Here is a 20,531-nt window from a genome sequence, read left to right on the forward strand (position 1 = left end):
AGAGGCCCTTCCCTCTTATCCCATGACTACTTACTATGCTTTAGAACCTTTGGTGAGGGACCTTGTCAAAGGCTTTCTGAAAGTCTAAGTACAGTATATCAACTGAATCACCCTTGCCCACATGCTTGTTGACACCCTCAAAGAATTCTGGTAGATTGTGAGGCATGATTTCCCTTTATAAAAGCCATGTTGACTCTTCCTCACCATATTGTCTTTATCGTGCGTGTGATAATTCTGTTCTTTACTATCGTTTCAACCAATCGGCCTGGTAACTAAAGTTTAATTGCCAGGATTGTCTCTGGAGTCTTTTTTTAAAAATCAGCATTACATGAACTACCCTCCAGTCATCTGGTACAGGGGCTGATTTAAGCAATAGAGTATATTCCACAGTTAGTAGCTTTGCAATTTCATATTTGAGTTCCTTCATAACTCTTCAGTGAATACCATCTGGTCCTGGTGATTTATTACTGTTTAATCTAGCAATTTCTTCCACAACCTCCTCTACTGACACCTCAGTCTGGGACAGTTCCTCAAGATTTGTCACCCAAAAAGAAAGGCTTAGGTATGGGAATCTCCCTCACATCCTCTGCAGTGCACACCAGTACAAATATTTCATTTAGTTTCTCTGCCATGGCCTTGTCTTCCTTGAGTGCTCCTTTAGCACCTTAATTGTCCAGTGGCTCCACTGATTGTTTGACAGGCTTCCTGCTTCTGATTTACTTTAAAAAAAAGTGTCGTCATTTTTTGTGTCTTTTGCTAGTTGCTCTTCAAATTCTTTTTTGGTCTGCTTAATTATACTTTTACCCTTGACTTTCCAGAGGTTATGCACCTTTCCATTTTCTTCACTAGGATTTCACTTCCAGTTTTTAAAGAATGCCTTTTTGCCTCTAACCGCTTCGTTTACTCAGTTGTTTACCCATGGTGGCATTTTTTGTTTTTGTTTTTAAATTGGAGTATTTAGTTTGAGCCTTAATATGGTGTTTTAAAATAACTTCCATGCAGTTTGCAGGCATTTCACTCTTCTTGCTGTTCCTTTTAATTTCCATTTAACTAGCTTCCTCATTTTTGTGTAGTTCCCTTATTTGAAGTTAAATGCTACTGTGGTGGGTTTCTTTGACATTTTATCCCCCTACAAAGATGTTAAATTTAATTATATTGTGGTCACTATTACTGAGTGGCTCAGTTATATTCACCTCTTGGACCAGATCCTGCATTCCATGTAGGATTAACTCAAGAATTGCCTCACCTCTTGTAGGTTCCAGGACTGACTATTCCAGGAAGCAGTCATTTAATGTGTCTACAAATTTTATTTCTGCATCCCCTTCCAAGGTGACATGTTCCCAGTCAATAGAAGGACAGTTGAAGTAGCCCATTATTATTGTATATTCTGTCTTTGTAAGCCTCTTTAATCTCCTTGGGCACTTCACAGTCACCATCACCATCCTGGCCAGGTGGTTGGTAATATATTCCTACTCTTATTATTCAAGCATGGAATTTCTACCCAGAGAGATTCTATGGATCTACTTAATGTACTGTCTGGACTATGGTTGCGGGACTTTTGTTATGATTTATGGATACAGGACTTTTGTAATTAACCTGAAAGGGTTACATATACTTAAGGACTATTTCTGGGGTCTCTGAAGGGAAAACTGAGGCATCCATGCCTGTCATACCATGGCCTGGCACTGGAGGGCACCCAGGTGAGGCTGCCCTATGACATGCACTTAGGAGAATTTGAAAGTTGAGAGCAATTATCTCATACAGCACGGGCTATAGCAATGCCTAAGTATGAAAAATGTCCATATTTCTATTTGCAACTAGATACATGTATTTTAACGTGAATGAAACAAAGAATATGATACTGTGATATTCTGTATATACATATAATAGACAATTAAGGATTACAACATTACAATGGCAATGAAGAGTTAGTGCAGTGGTTCTCAAACTTTTGCATTGCTGACCCCTTTCACACAGCAAGCCTCTGAGTGCGATTCCCCCCTTACAAAATTAAAAACACATTTTTTATGTTTAAACACTATTATAAATGCTGGAGGAGAAGTAATATTTAGGGGTGGAGGCAGACAGCTGGTGACCCCCCCATGTAATAACCTCACGACCCCCAGTTTGAGAACCCCTGAGTTAGAGGAAGTATCATGTTACATAGATATGGAAGTCTCATGACAAACGGTCAGCCCTCTTATTACAGACTATTGAAACTAAGTTTCTAAAGCTAGGACTAGTAAGAATGAGAAATGTGTTATTTTTTAGAGTATAATGTCATTTTGTTAAGCACACTGTAATTCATCTCCACTAGTATATTATATTAGCATGTATTTTGTAGCATCAGTACATATGCTACCACACATAGATTTCAAGACAAGTTTACCAAAAGCAGATGCTTTAAAGTTTTATTTATTGAAAAGGCCAGGGCTGACCAATGAAGCCTTTTTAATGTTATGCACTCTAGACACCTGGGACTAACAGGCTATTCAACTTTTAAAAACAGGTGTTTTTGTGGGGATTTTCTTCAGTTTCCCCTACCAGATGCTATTTCCTATTCTCCTGTGAGAGCGACCATGGTACCTCCTTAAAGGGCTCAACATTCAATGTTTTTTTCGTGAGACAGAGCAAGCAAGCGTGTGTTTTGGGGTGAGTGATGGTGGGATCTTTCAAAGTGACTGGAAGCTTTGGAAAATATAATCTGTGGGTGTGATAGTCATCTAAATTACAGCACTCAAGTAACATCACACCCAAGAACTATGATCTCTCCCCCGTTTGGTATCCAGTAAAATTTTTATTACTCTCTTGTTGTGTTATCAGAATACGGCCCAAGAGCAAATATTCCCCCCTCTAATTAAGATTGCTCCTTCCCACAGACAAATGCTACACTCCTCTTTCCAGACAAGTCCAATTCCATTCTATTCAGGTTCTTAAACAGCCCTCACCACCAGAGCATCTGAACACTTTCCAGAAGGGCATAAGTGATATGACTATCATTTGTCACATGTTGCTCTTTCTTCCTTCCTCTTCCTAGGGGAAAGTAGTGTGAAATTATATGTATTCTTGAAGGAGTGCACTTTGCACTTAGAATGAAAAGCGGTGAGGTCTGTGATGGTTCTTTGATCCTGTGGGAATTTATTCCCCATTCTGGGATCGTCCCCAGAGAAAGCTCTGTTTCCTGTACCGATGAGCTTTACCCTTGCAGAAGACGTTCTATTGTGCTGGAGGACCAGAGTTGCTGACTGCAGTCCCGGAACTTTTTGTAATTGTTTAGGGAGTCTGGACCCAAAACCCTTGAAGATAAGGACAGGCTTTTATAAAGGCTATTTCTAAGCTTCCCTGTCTGACAGAGATGGAATTAAACCATTCTTGAAAATAATCTAAACAGCTCTGTGGGGATTGTTTGATTTTGGTTTTAAAACCAGCCTTTTGGATATTGTTTATTGTGTGGAAGTCTCAGATACTCAGTGATGGAAATAAAAACATAGGTTCATTTTTTTTTTTTAAGTGATTGACAATCTAGTCTGGCAGAGCATACTCCCAGCTCGCCTTTAATTGCCACAATAACCACCTTCCAGCCAACGTATTGAGCTAAGCTTCCCCCATAGCACCACTACCCTTTGACTAGACCAGAGGCACACTGAGAGAGGCTTCTGGAGTTGCATGAATCACCTTCCATTATAATCCAAGTATCTCGCAGCCTTAGGAGCCAAGGATAAAAGTGTACTACTTCCATGTTTTAATTAGTAACCCATTTTTAACTTTAAAAATCTGTCACTGAAAGGGAATAAATCAAACTTTATATCAACAATTCACCACAAATTACAGCCTTGTATTCACTGAGGCCATATGTTGCAATACAATATTAAGTTAGAGAGATGGAAAGGTCCTTAACTCAAACCCTGCCCCAAATATAGTTGCTCCAAACAATTATTCTGAGTATACTAGCCAAAGTTTTGTTTTTAAATATTTCTAACTTTCATGCAATACTACAAGACAGACATTTTAACATTGCTGATGATTTCTATGACAAAGTGAGTGACTATAAAGAAGTGGTTAATACACACCATGTAGAACTGCAGACGATAATGTCTCTTCACTAAGCTCAGTACAAACATGCAGAAACCTGTACAACAAAAAACAAACAAAAAAAAAAGGTGCATGTTGTGCAATCTTATATTCTAATTACATTGGATAAACAGAACCTTGATATACAACAATTAGTTTACTGTGAAGAGGCTTATTCTTCCATCAGGCTTTTAGTTTAAAGGATTTCAGTATATCCAGTAAATGATATACTGAGATTTAATTTCATTGGCATAAAAATATTAATTATTTCATGTCTACTTTGTTACTTTCAATTATCAGCAAAAAACAGTCACCATATACATTAATTTTACACTACCTTTAAAATCAACTCCTCCAAAACAAGTGACAGCTATCTTATTCTGATGTTCGCTTCATTAGAGCTAATTTAAAGAAGAATGCCAGGTCTGAGGTCCCTTGCCCAAGAGACAGTGTTATATTTGTATGAAACAAATAGAAATAGTATTTTGTTTATTTATAGCGTAGCCCCACCACCAACCCATGGCCAAGGGATGTAGAGGACAGGAATTTGGCTTGATGGTCAGGGGAATGATATCCCTCTGGTCCTGGCTGGTATGAGAAATGGCGGTACCTCTTCCTCCCACCGTGACAGCCTTGTGCATGACCTGAGTTTGGGCAGAGCTCAGGGGCCCTTAGTTCCCCACAAAGATACTTTAGTGGCCCCCATACAGCTCACATCTTGAGGATATTAAAGAAATTAAGGAGTCACGGATGAAAACCATGATCCATAATTGTTCTGTCTCTTAGACAAACTACTGAGTAACAGTGGGTCAATTTTCAACCTGGAAAATGGTTAAACCGTGAGGTGCCACAAGGTTCTATATTACGGCCAAGATTGCTTAATGTGTTTTTATGAAATATCTGAAACACAAGAGGAACAGTAAATGGCAAAATAGGTAGATGACAAAATAAATCCAGGTGAAAGGTGACTGTGGGTGCTTCAGAAGAAGGAAACAGATTAATGGGCAACACAATGCCAGATAAAATTCAGTGTTGACAAAAGCAAGGTCATATATACATTGAAAGTAATAATCTGAACTACTCATACACCTTACTTCAAATAACTACTCAGGAACGGCTCTTCCTGTGGGCAGGTTATTCCATACTTGCCCACTTCGGGGTTTCTTGCATGTTTTTCAGACAAATCTGGTACTGGCCCCTGTTGGAGTCAGGTTACTGGACTAGATGGATCACTAGCCTGGTCCATTATTGCAATTTCTATGCTCCTAACTGAGAGCAAAATTAGAAGACAAAGGCTTCCCACAAGCAACTTTGCCACTGGAACTAGGTTAAAAATTCTGTTGATATGTAAGTCAAAACAGAACCCTGCCTTCGCAGCCAGTATTAAGTGTTCTAGAAGTGTTCCTCAACCAATTTATGTTCTTAAAGAGCCATAACACACACTCCCTTCAGACTATTTCAACTATCACTATGCCCCCACAGTATTTAGAAACATCACCCTTGACTTGGCTAGCCAAACAGGAAAAAGTACAAAGCATGTAGTCTGACACCTCCAGCAGTAATAATAGATGTTCATTCATGAGAAGCCTTATTCCCTCTCCCCCACAATCTTCTGCTTTCTAAGCAACCCCCTTTTAGTCAGCAACCACCACCTGAAATCTGATGAAATGTAAAGCTTTATGTTCAATTTTTCATTGGCAAAACAAATACAGACACCTGGTTTCCTTTAACAAGGGGGAGAGAAAGTAATGGAATGTGAGGAAAGCTACAGGAAATTAAATGAACTTTTGAAGTGCAAACAAATATGTAAAAATGTGATCACCACCACTGAATAAGAATACATTAACCATTGATAGAATTGGGAATGGTTTCCCAAAAACTCACCTGTCAAGTAGAGTGTAAAAGATATAAACCTGTGGTAGCGAATTAGGAATTGAAGTTGCTCTCTTCTCTGAACAAACGTAGCGAAGTAGTCTGCCACTGTCTCTCCATAGAAAAAATAGTTCACACACAACAAAAAGTACCTATAACATATACAACAGGTACTGGTTATTTTTTCTGGACTATTAAAATCTCTCTCCTGTACTGTTAGATTCTTTCAACAAAAGAAAAATCATCAAAAAGTACAAATTGAGGCAAATAAAACAGATGCTAATGGGCAAATTAAATGCAAACAAAATTTCAATACTTCCACTGATTGAAATTCTTGCTTGTTACTTACCAGCTTAAGGTTCTAAACCATGGTAATTCATAGGAATGATAGACTCTGTAGCCTATAGTAATGATTTCATGGAAACATTTTACTTGAATGCTCAAGACCTGAAATTAAGATAGAAAGAATTATTATCTAAGTGCACAGTTCTCTAAAGGCACTAACAGATATTAATACCTGCATTAAAAATGTCTGTTGCACAGTCATTGCATACGCGGTTTGGATAATTTCAAAAAGGATTACAGGATGAAACAAACATTCTGTTTTCAACAAATAAAAAATATGAGGCATTCTATACAATGAAACACTGGGGACTGATTTTAGTTGTTTTACCATGAAACCTACTGAGGCTATCAACATTTTTAGGAAAAAGGTTTGATAAATGCACTCACAAATGGCAAGTAAGAAGCCTTTCTTGATGAATAGGGTTTTCAACCCCCCTTTTTTTTTTAAACCAAATTTAATTTCGCATTTAAGGGGGAGATTTTCAAAGGCTCAGAGAAAAGTTAGGTGCCCATTTCCCACTGAAGAGCAACAGGAGTTGGACATCTGTGTCTATTACTACACAGTTAACATGGGTTAGTCTAGCTCACATGCTAGCATCCCCATTGCAAAGCCCTACCAGAGTTACTTCTGTGTCCTCACTGTCTCTGCATCCACCCATGTGTGTCTGGGGGCATATCTTCTTTATGCAGAGGGACCTAGGGTCACTGTTTTCCCCAGTCAATTGCATCAGTTGCAAGAGACCTTCTCTGTCCTATAGGAAGAATCGCAGGAAGACACTGGAGGACTATCAGCACTTCAGTGATTTAGCCTGTGTACTCATTGCAAAGTAGGAGAGTTCCAGCCAGAGTTAAAGCGGATCCCGGTTGTAACCCATACCCCAACCAGATAAGCTAGCCTGGGCTTAAAGCACCTCCAAACCCAGATCAGAGTTTTTTCTATGTAGATAGCAGGGAGGCTAAGGCTAAAACCAGGAAAAGAGTCTAAGTGTGCCGTGTAGACATTTGTGCAGTGTAGGCATACCCTACATTTCTAGGATTTTCCGGCTACTAAGAGAACATTACAAGCTGAACAGATCAGCGCTGTCTTCCTGAATGTGTAAACATACACCTTTGTTTACACTTGGCAAAAGCATAAATTGATAACACAAATATGACATTTTAATGAATACAACGTTATGTCTTAGTGTGGACACACTCATTTAAAGTGTGTTAGCTGGTCATTGCTAACATTTGTTGTTATATTTAACATTGTATTTACCATAATGATAGTTAAAACATGTTAACTAACATATTACTTTTTCACAGTATAGCCAGGACCTCAATGTTGACCCTCTAAACTTTTAAATATTTAGATACCAGTCCTCACAAACCCTCCATGCACTTTAAGCCCTACTAAGCAGGTAAATTTTTTACCTCAGAACCTCTATCAAGATTTAAACATTTCTCTCCCTCCTCTGTTGGAAATAAAATTGTCAGTCTTTCTACTGCATGAGCCATTTTTCTTTATAAAACAGGTGCTAGAATATGTCGTCAATCAAATGTAGTATCTCTAGATACTTTATAATATTGTCAAAAGATCTGAGCCTTGAAACTTCTGCTGTGTGGTGTAACATGGGAATAAGTTTATACTGTTACTTTTTGCTTCAAGGCTTGACAGTTAAGGCTGTGTCATGCATGCTTCAAAAGGTAAATATACCAAACCACGTGGCAAAACAAACAGTTATTTTTCCTTCCTCATTACAACCCTATCAGCATAGAGTGTGAAGACTCAAAGGAAGAAATCAACACGTATGCAAAGATACTACTATACTCAAAGTAGTTATTACAAGAAAGAAACTCCATTCATTAAAAGAATGAATTACAGCATTTACAGATCCCCTTTCCTAGAAACTAGAGGAAAACAGTATCTACAAGATGTAAATATAGGATATGATAATACTAATAAAAAAAGCATTCCAATGGCTCACTACATGTCACACCTTCCGTAGATGTTTCAAAATAGGGTTCCCCCTCCTCCTCCCATGACCTATCTGGGCAGCTAGAGACATTTATTTAGGGTCAAATTCAAAAGAACTAATGGGTACAATTATTACCCCATTTCATTTGTTCAAAATGATATATCAGACTATTACGTCTCAAGGCTGGAAAAGTTATATTTACCAATTTTTTCTAATGAATAATTTTTGTATCATATCGGGGGGAGGGATAGCTCAGTGGTTTGAGCATTGGCCTGCTAAACCCAGGGTTGTGAGTTCAATCCTTGAGGGGGCCACTTAGGGATCTGGGGCAAAAATCAGTACTTGGTCCTGCTAGTGAAGGCAGGGAGCTGGACTCGATGACCTTTCAAGGTCCCTTCCAGTTCTAGGAGATAGGATATCTCCATTATTTATTTATTTATTTATGTATTTTATTTTATTTAAAAAACTGAAACACATATATACTGTTAAAGACTGTAGATAATTTGAAAGTTGAATATTTATACAGGGAAGTTGTCATTTGAACTATTAAATATCACTTTTAAACATTTGCCTGTAAAAGTACATAAGGCTCCTGCAACCAGACCCATTTTTACTATCAGGTAAATTAAAGATGATTTTCAACAGATCACAGATAATTGCACTGTGTTAAAAATGCCATAAGCTGCTGGAACACTGTCTATACTTGGGATACAGTGGTGCCAACACCCAGGTTAATTTCTTCAAAAGTCCATAGTATAGGATTTCAAGTGCATGCATCTCCAGGCTCTGTTATACACATTCCAAAAAAACACATTCCTCATGGACCCAAAAAAACTAATAGATAGCCACTGAGCATTACTTGTTTTCTTCCACTGTAAAGTAGAAAATTTCTTCTGACCAAAAACATTAGAATATTTGGATTCATTACTGATATACATGGAACTTTTATTTTTTATTTTCCAGGCTTAATAAAAGATGTTTAAAAGAAAACTGCAGCTTTGATGAGGGGAGGAGGGGGTTTTGAAAGACATTTTCCAAAGAGTTTTGTGGCATGACTGCTCAACCTAAATTGAGTTTGCTAAGACAGAAAAGAAGCACTCAGTGTCTACTGCTTTATTGCAAGGTTGTATAGGACACTGATACAGCTTTGAGTAAGACTAGGCATGTTTCAAAGCTAGAGTAAAATGTATTTGTTTATATTAGGGGTGACTGTCATAACAGGCACACAGGCATGCCATGCCTATATAAAGAACTCTCTCAGGAGGCCCCACACCTGATGCTTCAAAAGAAAGTGAAAACCCATCACACACCTAACCAATTGTACAATGCTGTACAAAGAGGAGAAAAAATTCCATGAGGAACAACTCTATGACCTGCATCAATAGATAATGGGTGAGTGTGTAGAGAAACAAAAAGGTTCATCAGTACATGGAGCAAAGTTTTACCTGAATGATAATGGAGAAGAGAAAGATATTGGAAGTAAGAGATCAATGAAAACACTAACTTAACCACCTTGTCTTAGAAACTGATCCAATGCATTCTGCATTTTATAAAGTTTGGCAACTAACAGTTGTTAGAAAAAAGTTACTAACACAAGAAAAGCAAGCTTCCAAGTAAAATGATACTCAGACACACTGAAAACCAGTTAGAGTTGCTAAGGGACAATAATTAAAAAAAAAACAACCCCAAACCCAAAATACAATGTAAAACTATATATCTGCATACATCAAAATCTCACCCACCTCCTCAGAAAGACTCTCAAATACATATTGTACATTCTCCTAGTGTGTCAACCCTACTCAGCCACAGTTACCTACGTGACATCCCAAGTAAATCTCTGATTTTTCAATAGAAGCTGAGGTAAGCCAACTCTGAGCCTGAAAATCCCACATGTTGATCTAAAGTAGTTCTTTATGAAGAAGGCTTCAGAGTAGCAACCGTGTTAGTCTGTATCTGCAAAAATAACAGGAGTACTTGTGGCACCTTAGAGACTAACAAATTTATTAGAGCATAAGCTTTCCGAAGAAGTGGGTTGTAGCCCACGAAAGCTTATGCTCTAATAAATTTGTTAGTCTCTAAGGTGCCACAAGTACTCCTGTTATTATTATGAAGAAGGTTTCAGACACTCTCAACATACAAATCCTTTAGAACTCTAAGTAGTCATGGTATGAAAAAGAAATTTCTACATGCAAATAACTGAAATTGCACTGAGACATCAAAGCTTCCTTCAGTTTCTAAAGATACTTACTTGACACATGCCAACAGTCTGGCTCATCGGTGCCCTTAGCAGACCTTCAGTAGCTGTACCACATATAAAAGTTTGAGACTGCTATTGCCGGCAAGCTAATGGATCTGTTCCTTTAGCTCAAGCTGTAGGGGCCCATGCTTTTAGACCCCAATGTACTGGGTTAAAGCCTTAAAGATGACCCATGGACATTGTTACATGTTTCCTGAAGAATAGTTAACAAAACTTAACCTTACAATAAGGCAGCTTTGAGAGGAGGACTAAACTGGGGGCACAATTCTCAACAGATAAGACTTAAAATCGATACCACTTGCTGGTGAATCAGACCTTGATTTCAGGTAGCATCTTTGAATATCTAACCTTTCATACACAGCTGTCAAGGTCCTCTCCAAACTACTAACAACTGTTTATAAGCGACAGTGGTATTGTCCAGATGCACTTACAGCAGCTCTTGCAGCCATAATAGAATATTTCAGGGATGTCTGACATAAAATAAATGAAAGGGAGTGGCGGGTAGAAGACACTCTAAGGTGAACTGTTCAGGAAGGACAGGCAGGGCAGAAAAGGTGGGGGAGTTGCGTTGTATGTAAGAGAGGAGTATGACTGCTCAGAGCTCCGATATGAAACTGCAGAAAAACCTGAGAGTCTCTGGATAAAGTTGAGAAGTGTGAGCAACAAGGGTGATGTCGTGGTTGGAGTCTGCTATAGACCACCAGACCAGGGGGATGAGGTGGATGAGGCTTTCTTCTGGCAACTAGCAGAAGTTGCTAGATCGCAGGCCCTGGTTCTCATGGGAGACTTTAATCACCCTGATATCTGCTGGGAGAGCAATACAGCGGTGCACAGACAATCCAGGAAGTTTTTGGAAAGTGTAGGGGACAATTTCCTGGTGCAAGTGCTGGAGGAACCAACTAGGGGCAGAGCTTTTCTTGACCTGCTGCTCACAAACAGGGAAGAATTAGTAGGGGAAGCAAAAGTGGATGGGAACCTGGGAGGCAGTGACCATGAGATGGTCGAGTTCAGGATCCTGACACAAGGAAGAAAGGAGAGCAGCAGAATACGGACCCTGGACTTCAGAAAAGCAGACTTTGACTCCCTCAGGGAACAGATGGGCAGGATCCCCTGGGAGAATAACATGAAGGGCAAAGGGGTCCAGGAGAGCTGGCTGTATTTTAAAGAATCCTTATTGCGGTTGCAGGAAAAAAACATCCCGATGTGTAGAAAGAATAGTAAATATGGCAGGCGACCAGCTTGGCTAAACAGTGAAATCCTTGCTGAACTTAAACGCAAAAAAGAAGCTTACAAGAAGTGGAAGATTGGACAAATGACCAGGGAGGAGTATAAAACTATTGCTCAGGCATGCAGGAATGAAATCAGGAAGGCCAAATCACACTTGGAGTTGCAGCTAGCAAGAGATGTTAAGAGTAACAAGAAAGGTTTCTTCAGGTATGTTAGCAACAAGAAGAAAGTCAAGGAAAGTGTGGGCCCCTTACTGAATGTGGGAGGCAACCTAGTGACCGAGGATGTGGAAAAAGCTAATGTACTCAATGATTTTTTTGCCTCTGTCTTCACAAACAAGGTCAGCTCCCAGACTGCTGCACTGGGCAGCACAATATGGGGAGAAGGTGACCAGCCCTATGTGGAGAAAGAAGTGGTTCGGGACTATTTAGAAAAACTGGATGTGCACAAGTCCATGGGGCCGGATGCGCTGCATCCGAGGGTGCTAAAGGAGTTGGCGGATGAGATTGCAGAGCCATTAGCCATTATTTTTGAAAACTCATGGCGATCGGGGGAGGTCCCGGATGACTGGAAAAAGGCTAATGTAGTGCCCATCTTTAAAAAAGGGAAGAAGGAGGATCCGGGGAACTACAGGCCAGTCAGCCTCACCTCAGTCCCTGGAAAAATCATGGAACAGGTCCTCAAGGAATCAATTATGAAACACTTAGAGGAGAGGAAAGTGATCAGGAACAGTCAGCATGGATTCACCAAAGGGAAGTCGTGCCTGACTAACCTAATTGCCTTCTATGATGAGATAACTGGCTCTGTGGATGAGGGGAAAGCAGTGGATGTGTTATTCCTTGACTTTAGCAAAGCTTTTGATACAGTCTCCCACAGTATTCTTGCCGCCAAGTTAAAGAAATATGGGCTGGATGAATGGACTGTAAGGTGGATAGAAAGCTGGCTAGATCGTCGGGCTCAACGGGTAGTGATCAATGGCTCCATGTCTAGTTGGCAGCCGGTTTCAAGCGGAGTGCCCCAAGGGTCGGTCCTGGGGCCGGTTTTGTTTAATATCTTTATTAATGATCTGGAGGATGGTGTGGACTGCACTCTCAGCAAGTTTGCAGATGACACTAAACTAGGAGGCGTGGTAGATACACTAGAGGGTAGGGATCGGATACAGAGGGACCTAGACAAATTAGAGGATTGGGCCAAAAAAAACCTGATGAGGTTCAACAAGGATAAGTGCAGAGTCCTGCACTTAGGACGGAAGAATCCCATGCACTGCTACAGACTAGGGACCGAATGGCTAGGTAGCAGTTCTGCAGAAAAGGACCTAGGGGTCACAGTGGACGAGAAGCTGGATATGAGTCAACAGTGTGCTCTTGTTGCCAAGAAGGCTAACGGCATTTTGGGCTGTATAAGTAGGGGCATTGCCAGCAGATCGAGGAACGTGATCGTTCCCCTTTATTCGACATTGGTGAGGCCTCATCTGGAATACTGTGTCCAATTTTGGGCCCCACACTACAAGAAGGATGTGGAAAAATTGGAAAGAGTCCAGCGGAGGGCAACAAAAATGATTAGGGGTCTGGAGCACATGACTTATGAGGAGAGGCTGAGGGAACTGGGATTGTTTAGTCTCCAGAAGAGAAGAATGAGGGGGGATTTGATAGCAGCCTTCAACTACCTGAAGGGAGGTTCCAAAGAGGATGGAGCTCGGCTGTTCTCAGTGGTGGCAGATGACAGAACAAGGAGCAATGGTCTCAAGTTGCAGTGGGGGAGGTCCAGGTTGGATATTAGGAAACACTATTTCACTAGGAGGGTGGTGAAGCACTGGAATGCGTTACCTAGGGAGGTGGTGGAGTCTCCTTCCTTGGAGGTTTTTAAGGCCCGGCTTGACAAAGCCCTGGCTGGGATGATTTAGTTGGGAATTGGTCCTGCTTTGAGCAGGGGGTTGGACTAGATGACCTCTTGAGGTCCCTTCCAACCCTGATATTCTATGATTCTATTCTATGATTCTATGAAAGAGAATGTAAAATCTATTCTAAAAATATATTATGCACAACAATTAAAAAGATGCTGGATGCCTACAAGAGAAAAGAAGGACAGGAAGAAATATAATATGAATGGTTAAAACAGAGCAACAGACTGAGGGCATGATACAATGGGAGATGAGAAAAACATTATCAGTTGGATTCTCGCTCAGCTGAGCCAAGTCCAAACTTGGTGCAGTTGAGGAGAGCGAAGAGGAAAGGTGGTTTTAATCCACCTTCTCACTTCTCTGACCTGGGGCCAAAATGTCTCCCGGCATAATTTAGAACAAACTAGGGGAGCTGCTTTAGACAATGCCAGCCACAGCCACCCACTGGGACTACTGTAACAGTCCAGGATCCGCACTTTGCCATCAGCACATCCCTTACACAGCGTAGAAAGGGTAATCACAAATGCAACTTTTAGGATGGCTAGTATGATTATTTGCACTGCTAAGGAAGCAAAAACTCAGCCTTAATTCAGGCCAAGAATATAGCTCTCTACAAAAAATTATTTCAAAAACTCCATGAATATACAATCCATTGATTATACCCATTGTATATATTCAATAAGGAGAAAAAAATGTGTTAATGGAGTTATAAGGTCAAAACACTGAGAAGTCAGAAATACCTAATTTAGGTTGAAGGCTCATCCTTAATCCTACCTGTTTGCACACATGACTTAAAATATGCTCTGCATATGGAGCAATGGCAGTCACACCATAAATAAAGTTGCAAGTGAGTCTGTTATAATCCTGATACTGATCTCCCTATAACCTAAAGTATGTTACGTCTGAGGCAACAGTGAACTTTTTCTAGAAAATCTGAAGTGAACTGAACCAACAGTTTATTAATTATGACTCCCTAAAAAGAGATGTTAAACACATTTCCACAAATCTAATTATTTTAGCACTTCACAGAAAAAAAATGAACCAGATAAATACTTTTTTGAACTATCCTAGCTGAGACAGTATCAAGGAACAAAAATCAGTTCATTAAAGTCAGATTTCAAAGTTAATGTTTTCTTTAAGGTTGTCAGTTTTGGCAAGCTTAGTATAGGACACCCAATGACTGCTGAAAATCAGGCCACTATGTATGGAGAGATGGGAAATCAAATCATGTCAAAGGAGGGCTGAGAATGATCTATAAATTTTAGAAGTGGAAATTTACTGTAATAGTTTCAGTCCCATTTTCAAGGATCTCTACAGCAAAAAGGATAAATAAAAGAAGTCTTGAAATGTACAGTACATAAAAGTACCAACAAAGCCAGCAGTCCCTAAAAGCCATGTGGGAATGTCAATCCCGTACCTTTCACAAGTACTAATTCACTTAAATACAAGGTAAATTGCTCACCAATTTAAAAGTTCTATATAATTTGCCTTCATATTCATTCCTGACACAGGAAAATGTGTTTAGAAAAAACTTACAAGAAGCATCAGCATAAATGATCCAAGATATATGATCAGGAAAAATAACGATATCATAGCTAATGTTAAAATTCCACGAATCCACCAGTTTTTCCATCTACAAAGAAAACATATTAGGACAATTAAAGAAAACAGTACAGTTAACAGTCTCTTCATAGTAATAGATACCATTTATAGTACTTCCTTTAGTAACTGAACATTTAACAAGGCAATTTACAAATTGTGGCAACATGGGTAGCATGCTTACTGCTACAAGCTTTGAAGTGGTGCTGCATATGCTCCTCTTTGCAGAAGCCAGCTCTTGTTGGGTGATGTAGAAGGGACCCGAGGTAATAGCCCTGCCCCTTATGTGGAGTGGCTAGCACCACACACACAGGCACTAGTAGGGAGCAATCCTGTGCTCATCTGAGCACTAGGACTGCAATATCAGCCCTGACATATATGCATGTGGGAGGAGATGGGATAGGCTATTTCTACCCTTCTCCTATTGCACATCCATACTGGATCTGGCCACAATCTGGTCCATAAGGGGAAAGCTGCTGTTAGCATATAAACATTTTTCTCCAAACCTAAGATTCTTTTCTTAAAGGGGATTCAAACGGACTGGTCTAAGAAAAAAAAAAAAAAATCAAGATTGCTTTTCATACAATTGTTCAGCAACTGGATTTAAAAACTACCATATATACTTGTTCATTAGCCCGTTCGTTTATAAGCCAACCCCGCAAGATGGTTAGGTAAAAATAGCAAAAAACTGTAAGACCCTTTCATAAGCCGACCCTATATTTCAGGGGTTGGCAAACTTTGGCTCCTGGCCCATTAGGGTAAGCCGCTAGCGGGCCCGGACGTTTTGTTTACCTGGAGCGTTCACAGGCACGGAGCCCCTCAGCTCCCAGTGTCTGCAGTTTGCCATTCCCAGCCAATGGGAGCAGCGAACCGCAGCCACAGGGAGCTGAGGGGCTCCGTGCCTGCAGACGCTCCAGGTAAACAAAATGACATTGTATTAGATATTCAATTCAATGATTCCATAGAGTTTAAAATCATCAAATTTTGGTGTAGACCCGTTTATAAGCCGACCCCCGCTCTTTGATGTGTCACTTTTTTACCAAAAATATTCAGTTTATGAACAAGTATATACGGTAGATAGTTGTAGGACATTCATTAAAAATTCATGTTTTGTTTACTCTTAAAACAGGCTCCAATTTATTTTTGAAGGACTACGGTCAACCTAAAATCCAGCTTATTTTTAACAATGAGTTAAAGTTTCCAGTACTATACCTACTCTCTAGTATCCCTGTAAAAAACTGTGGGTTTATAGTCCTATTTTCCAGTGCATTTGTCTTTTCCTTATGGTATGAAAAACCCACAGGAAAAATAGGGGAAACTGGCTGTACAGGTTAAACCAAAAAAACCTGACTATTTACCCAGTGTAGGCACATTCAATAAAAAAAAAAAATTAAAAAAAAAATAATCTTTCTACTCTTGTTCATAACAATCTTACATGTACCTTGTAGAACAAGTAACGAAATGTCTAGACAAACATGACTAAACTTAAAGGGACACTGTCAATTTAGTCAATTTTAAAAATCTAATTTGAACTTAAGTTTGTGTTAGACATGTGTAATTTACTTTGAAAGGATTTTATTTATTGGCAAGTGAAGAGTACCCATTAAGGCCACCTAAATGAAGTTGCCATCAGTACTTACACAAAGGCAGAACCATTGCACAACAACAGACTTCAGTACCCTATGCTGCACTGACCTCAGCAAAGGACCTCTTTGCTCATATTAGTGGTATATCCTTATCACTATCAAAAGCTTTTAAAAAAAAGAAAGAAGATTTTCCTAAGAATTCCCTCAAAGTGGATGGAACCCAAAAAAAAAAAACCCCCACAAAAAAAACAACAACAACCAATCCTCCAAATATTAATGATTAACCTGTTGAATTGGAGATAGTTCACCTCCCAATGACTTCATAAATATCTGCTTCAATTACCTTTGGTAAATGAAATAACCAATCAATCATTCATTTTCTAATATAGCTGTAAAACTAATCTGAAAAGTTTTCAAAATAAATCACTTTAAAAATGTCTAGTGTGTACCTTCTAAAAATGAAACCTACATCTCTCTCTGAGTTGTGAAGAATATGTATTAAGGTTATAACAACCAACAAGAATGCACTTTTATGTAGAAATCCATGATTAAATCAAGTGTTCCTGACTAGCGATTTAAATCATGATTTAAAACAAATCCACCCTGGTCAGCATATTAAACCAAAAGCTTCTTATTTCTCTCTCTCTCTCTCTCTCTCTCTCTCTTTCTCTTTAAAAATAAATAAATAAGGTCCTGCAACATCAGTCCCTATAAACTACTGACGCTTGTGCTGTTGTACCAAGATAGGAAATAGTGAGCAACTGCAGATAATTGTTAAATATCGTAACTTAAAAGCTACCTCAGTCATTTAGAAATGGGTGCAGCTGGGCAACTTTTGAAAGCACAGTAGCTGTATGAAAATTGTTACACAAGCATGAATATAGCCCAGATACCATAATACTAAATCCAAAAAATAACTATTTTTGTGGCATACTGTTTTCCCTCATTAATTAAAAAAATGACTTCAATTTTGTCTGTAATTATTTTTTAGTCAGCAGCTATCTCAACACTCTTATCCCAAATGTGTTAAGAATCTTGTTTTACCATACCTAGAAGACAAGCCGGACAGAGCTTTCTTGAGAATTTCTGGAGTGCTGTCTCTTGATGGCGGCACTTCTGGAATATCTGAATCATTTCTGAGATCTAGATCTCCACACTTTTCACCCAAAACTACATCCTATGACAAAGCACATAAAAGAATATTGTTTAACCTTCCAGAAGGTAGTATATGCTTAGTCTCAAAGATTCATTTGGCTGGTGACATGGAAATACCTGCTTCTAAGAAAATGTAAATGGCAGATCAGCAAAACTATAGACTTTTAGGCAGAGTGAAACTTGGCTTACTGACTATGTGCTTATACAGTTCATAAGAAGGTAAATTATTTACTTGCTGTGATGGTACCTGCCACCTTCAAGTAGTCTCACCCTCAAGGCTCATTCTCTGTATCCATAAATTTCTCAGACACATCTACATAGACTGAAAAATTTGCAATCTAACTCTCTAGCTGTGACCAATAATCAGTTTCTTTCAAGATGACAGGGTAGCTGTCTAAAGACAATATTTTTCCCAAAAGAAATCAGTAGTAACAGTGGCTTATTTATTTATATACTACAAGAACACCCACATCTTTATCCAAGGCTCTGAGGATCAAGGTGCCTTACTTCCCTGGAGCAAGTCCCACTTCAACAGCAAAAACAGAAGGCACGCTGTCAGTCTCTATCTCAGCATGTCCGCTATCTTTCTGACCTCGTCCTCTCACGTCAGCTACACACAATTTTGATTCCATCTTGCCAGCTAGGATTTGTTCCAATGCCATAAACAGAGGGATCAAACAAGCATAGTTCAGTTTAGCTACGCTTTCTTAAAACTCCACTCTAGTCCCCACCTTCCCTATCCATCTCTTCATTTTCCCTTCTCCCCCACCTCATAACTCCACCAATCTTACCCACCTTCCTTCCTCCTTTTGTCCCATTACCTTCCTATCCCTCAATCTTACCCCAAAATATTTCTTAAAGACACCTTAGTTTAAAAACCCCATGCTGGCAGTGACAGGTTTTTCAGTGGTGCAGAAGAAAGGGAAAGCTGAGAAATGGGAGCTGCAGGAAGGGAGAACAGTTTACACAGATCTTCAATGTCATATCTAGCTTCCCATTCAGTTCTAACCCCAGTCTTGTTTAGGAACTTCCCATCCTTTCCCTTCCCCACCCTACAGAGAGAGGGTGGTAGTTAACCGAAGCACCAGCCCTCATCACCCTTTGCCCACTCAATAGGTGGCTCCCCTGTCATGTCATTCTCACCAGTGATGTTATATTAACTAGGATTGTATTATTTGCCCCATCTGCTAAAAGCCTGCACTAGATTTGTAAGCAGTGTTACGTAGCCATGTCAGTCCTAGAAGAGCTCTGTGTAAGCTTGAAAGCTTGTCTCTCTCACCAAGAGAAATTGGTCCAATAAAAGATATCCGCACCCACCTTGCCTGCACTAGGTTTCTTATTTATATTTTGGTAGTGCCTAACAGCTAGTAATCTAAGTAGATTAGACAAAGGGTGAGACAAAAGAGTGTATAACAGAGTGATGTTTGGCAAATGTTCGTTCAGTTTGTGTTTAGCCCTTTTCTAATGAATAATTCTTGACTGGGTTTTGGTTTGTTTTACTTCATATTTGTGAACAACGTTTATGTTTTTCTATACCCCAAGGCCACAGGACAGAGTAGTTCTTACATGGGGAGTTACTAGATTTATTGTGGAGAAAAAGTATAATCAAAGCAAGTTCTTTAATCTATAAGATTTCTCTGGTAGCTGTGAAAGAAACCATATACGTGTAAAGTGGTTACATTCTCAAAATTATCCGAGGGATTCTCCACTTTACAGTATTCTATAATAGGTTAGCAAGTCAGGCCTAAAATTTATATTGAAGGTTAACAGGCTTGCCTAGCTTTAGGCAATATTCTAACTGCAGTGATCACTGCTTGTGTACGTTTCATCAAATAGCAATTTAGTTATTCATTTATCCATCTCTACAGCTTCCAAAAACATGGCAGTTCACTTTTAACAAAGCATTTAAAAACTAGAAAAGGTTTAGTCTCAGATTAACATTTTCAGAAGTACCTAGATGGCATAGGGCTTGTCTATATGAACACTTAATACATGGCAAGCTAGGGTGTAAATCTACGTCACATTACCTTGCTGTGCACTAAGGCCTTGTCCACACTACACAGTTTTGTCAACAAAAATCAAACTTTTGTCGACAAAAACTGTGGAGGTGTATGCACTGCAATGCTCCTCCGGCTGATTAAACTCTCCTGCTATGCCAACATAATAAAAACACGTTGACGAGCAGCATAGAGCTTTATGTGACCAAGTTAGAGCAATGTAATGTTAGTGTAGACACTGCGCTTGTTTATGTCGCCCTCAGTGACCTCTAGGAGGTATCCCAAAATGCCCATCATGACCGCTCTGGTCAGCAGTTTCAACTCCGCTGCCCTGCAGCCAGATACACAGGCATGCACCCCGCCCCTTTAAAGCCTCAAGAATTTTGGAAGTCTATTTCCTGTTTGCTCAGTGTGGAGAGTTCACATAGCATCTTCCCAATGACCATGCTGGCTTTCCGCAGCAAACGCACTCCCGCCTGGAATACACCAGAGTTTTTTGATCTGTTGAGTCTGTGGGTAAAGGAGGCTGTCCAGTCGCAGCTCCGATCCAGCTGTAGAAACTTT

At 39.6% G+C, this 20,531-nt stretch overlaps 1 protein-coding gene across 1 annotated transcript in view; it reads right to left on the minus strand.

Moving 5' to 3' along the window:
- CDS1 (CDP-diacylglycerol synthase 1) overlaps nucleotides 1-20,531 on the minus strand; it is a 53,561-nt gene that overhangs the window by 16,581 nt on the left and 16,449 nt on the right. The window contains exons 2-6 of the mRNA XM_065405146.1: nucleotides 17,865-17,992; nucleotides 15,167-15,263; nucleotides 6,293-6,390; nucleotides 5,956-6,095; nucleotides 4,071-4,129 (exon numbers count right to left, since the gene is read on the minus strand). Of these exons, the coding sequence (XP_065261218.1) occupies nucleotides 4,071-4,129; nucleotides 5,956-6,095; nucleotides 6,293-6,390; nucleotides 15,167-15,263; nucleotides 17,865-17,992 (522 nt within the window). The remainder of the gene's footprint in view (nucleotides 1-4,070; nucleotides 4,130-5,955; nucleotides 6,096-6,292; nucleotides 6,391-15,166; nucleotides 15,264-17,864; nucleotides 17,993-20,531) is intronic.

Source organism: Emys orbicularis, chromosome 5, assembly GCF_028017835.1.
Source record: "Emys orbicularis isolate rEmyOrb1 chromosome 5, rEmyOrb1.hap1, whole genome shotgun sequence".
In the NCBI taxonomy this organism is placed as follows: domain Eukaryota; kingdom Metazoa; phylum Chordata; order Testudines; family Emydidae; genus Emys; species Emys orbicularis.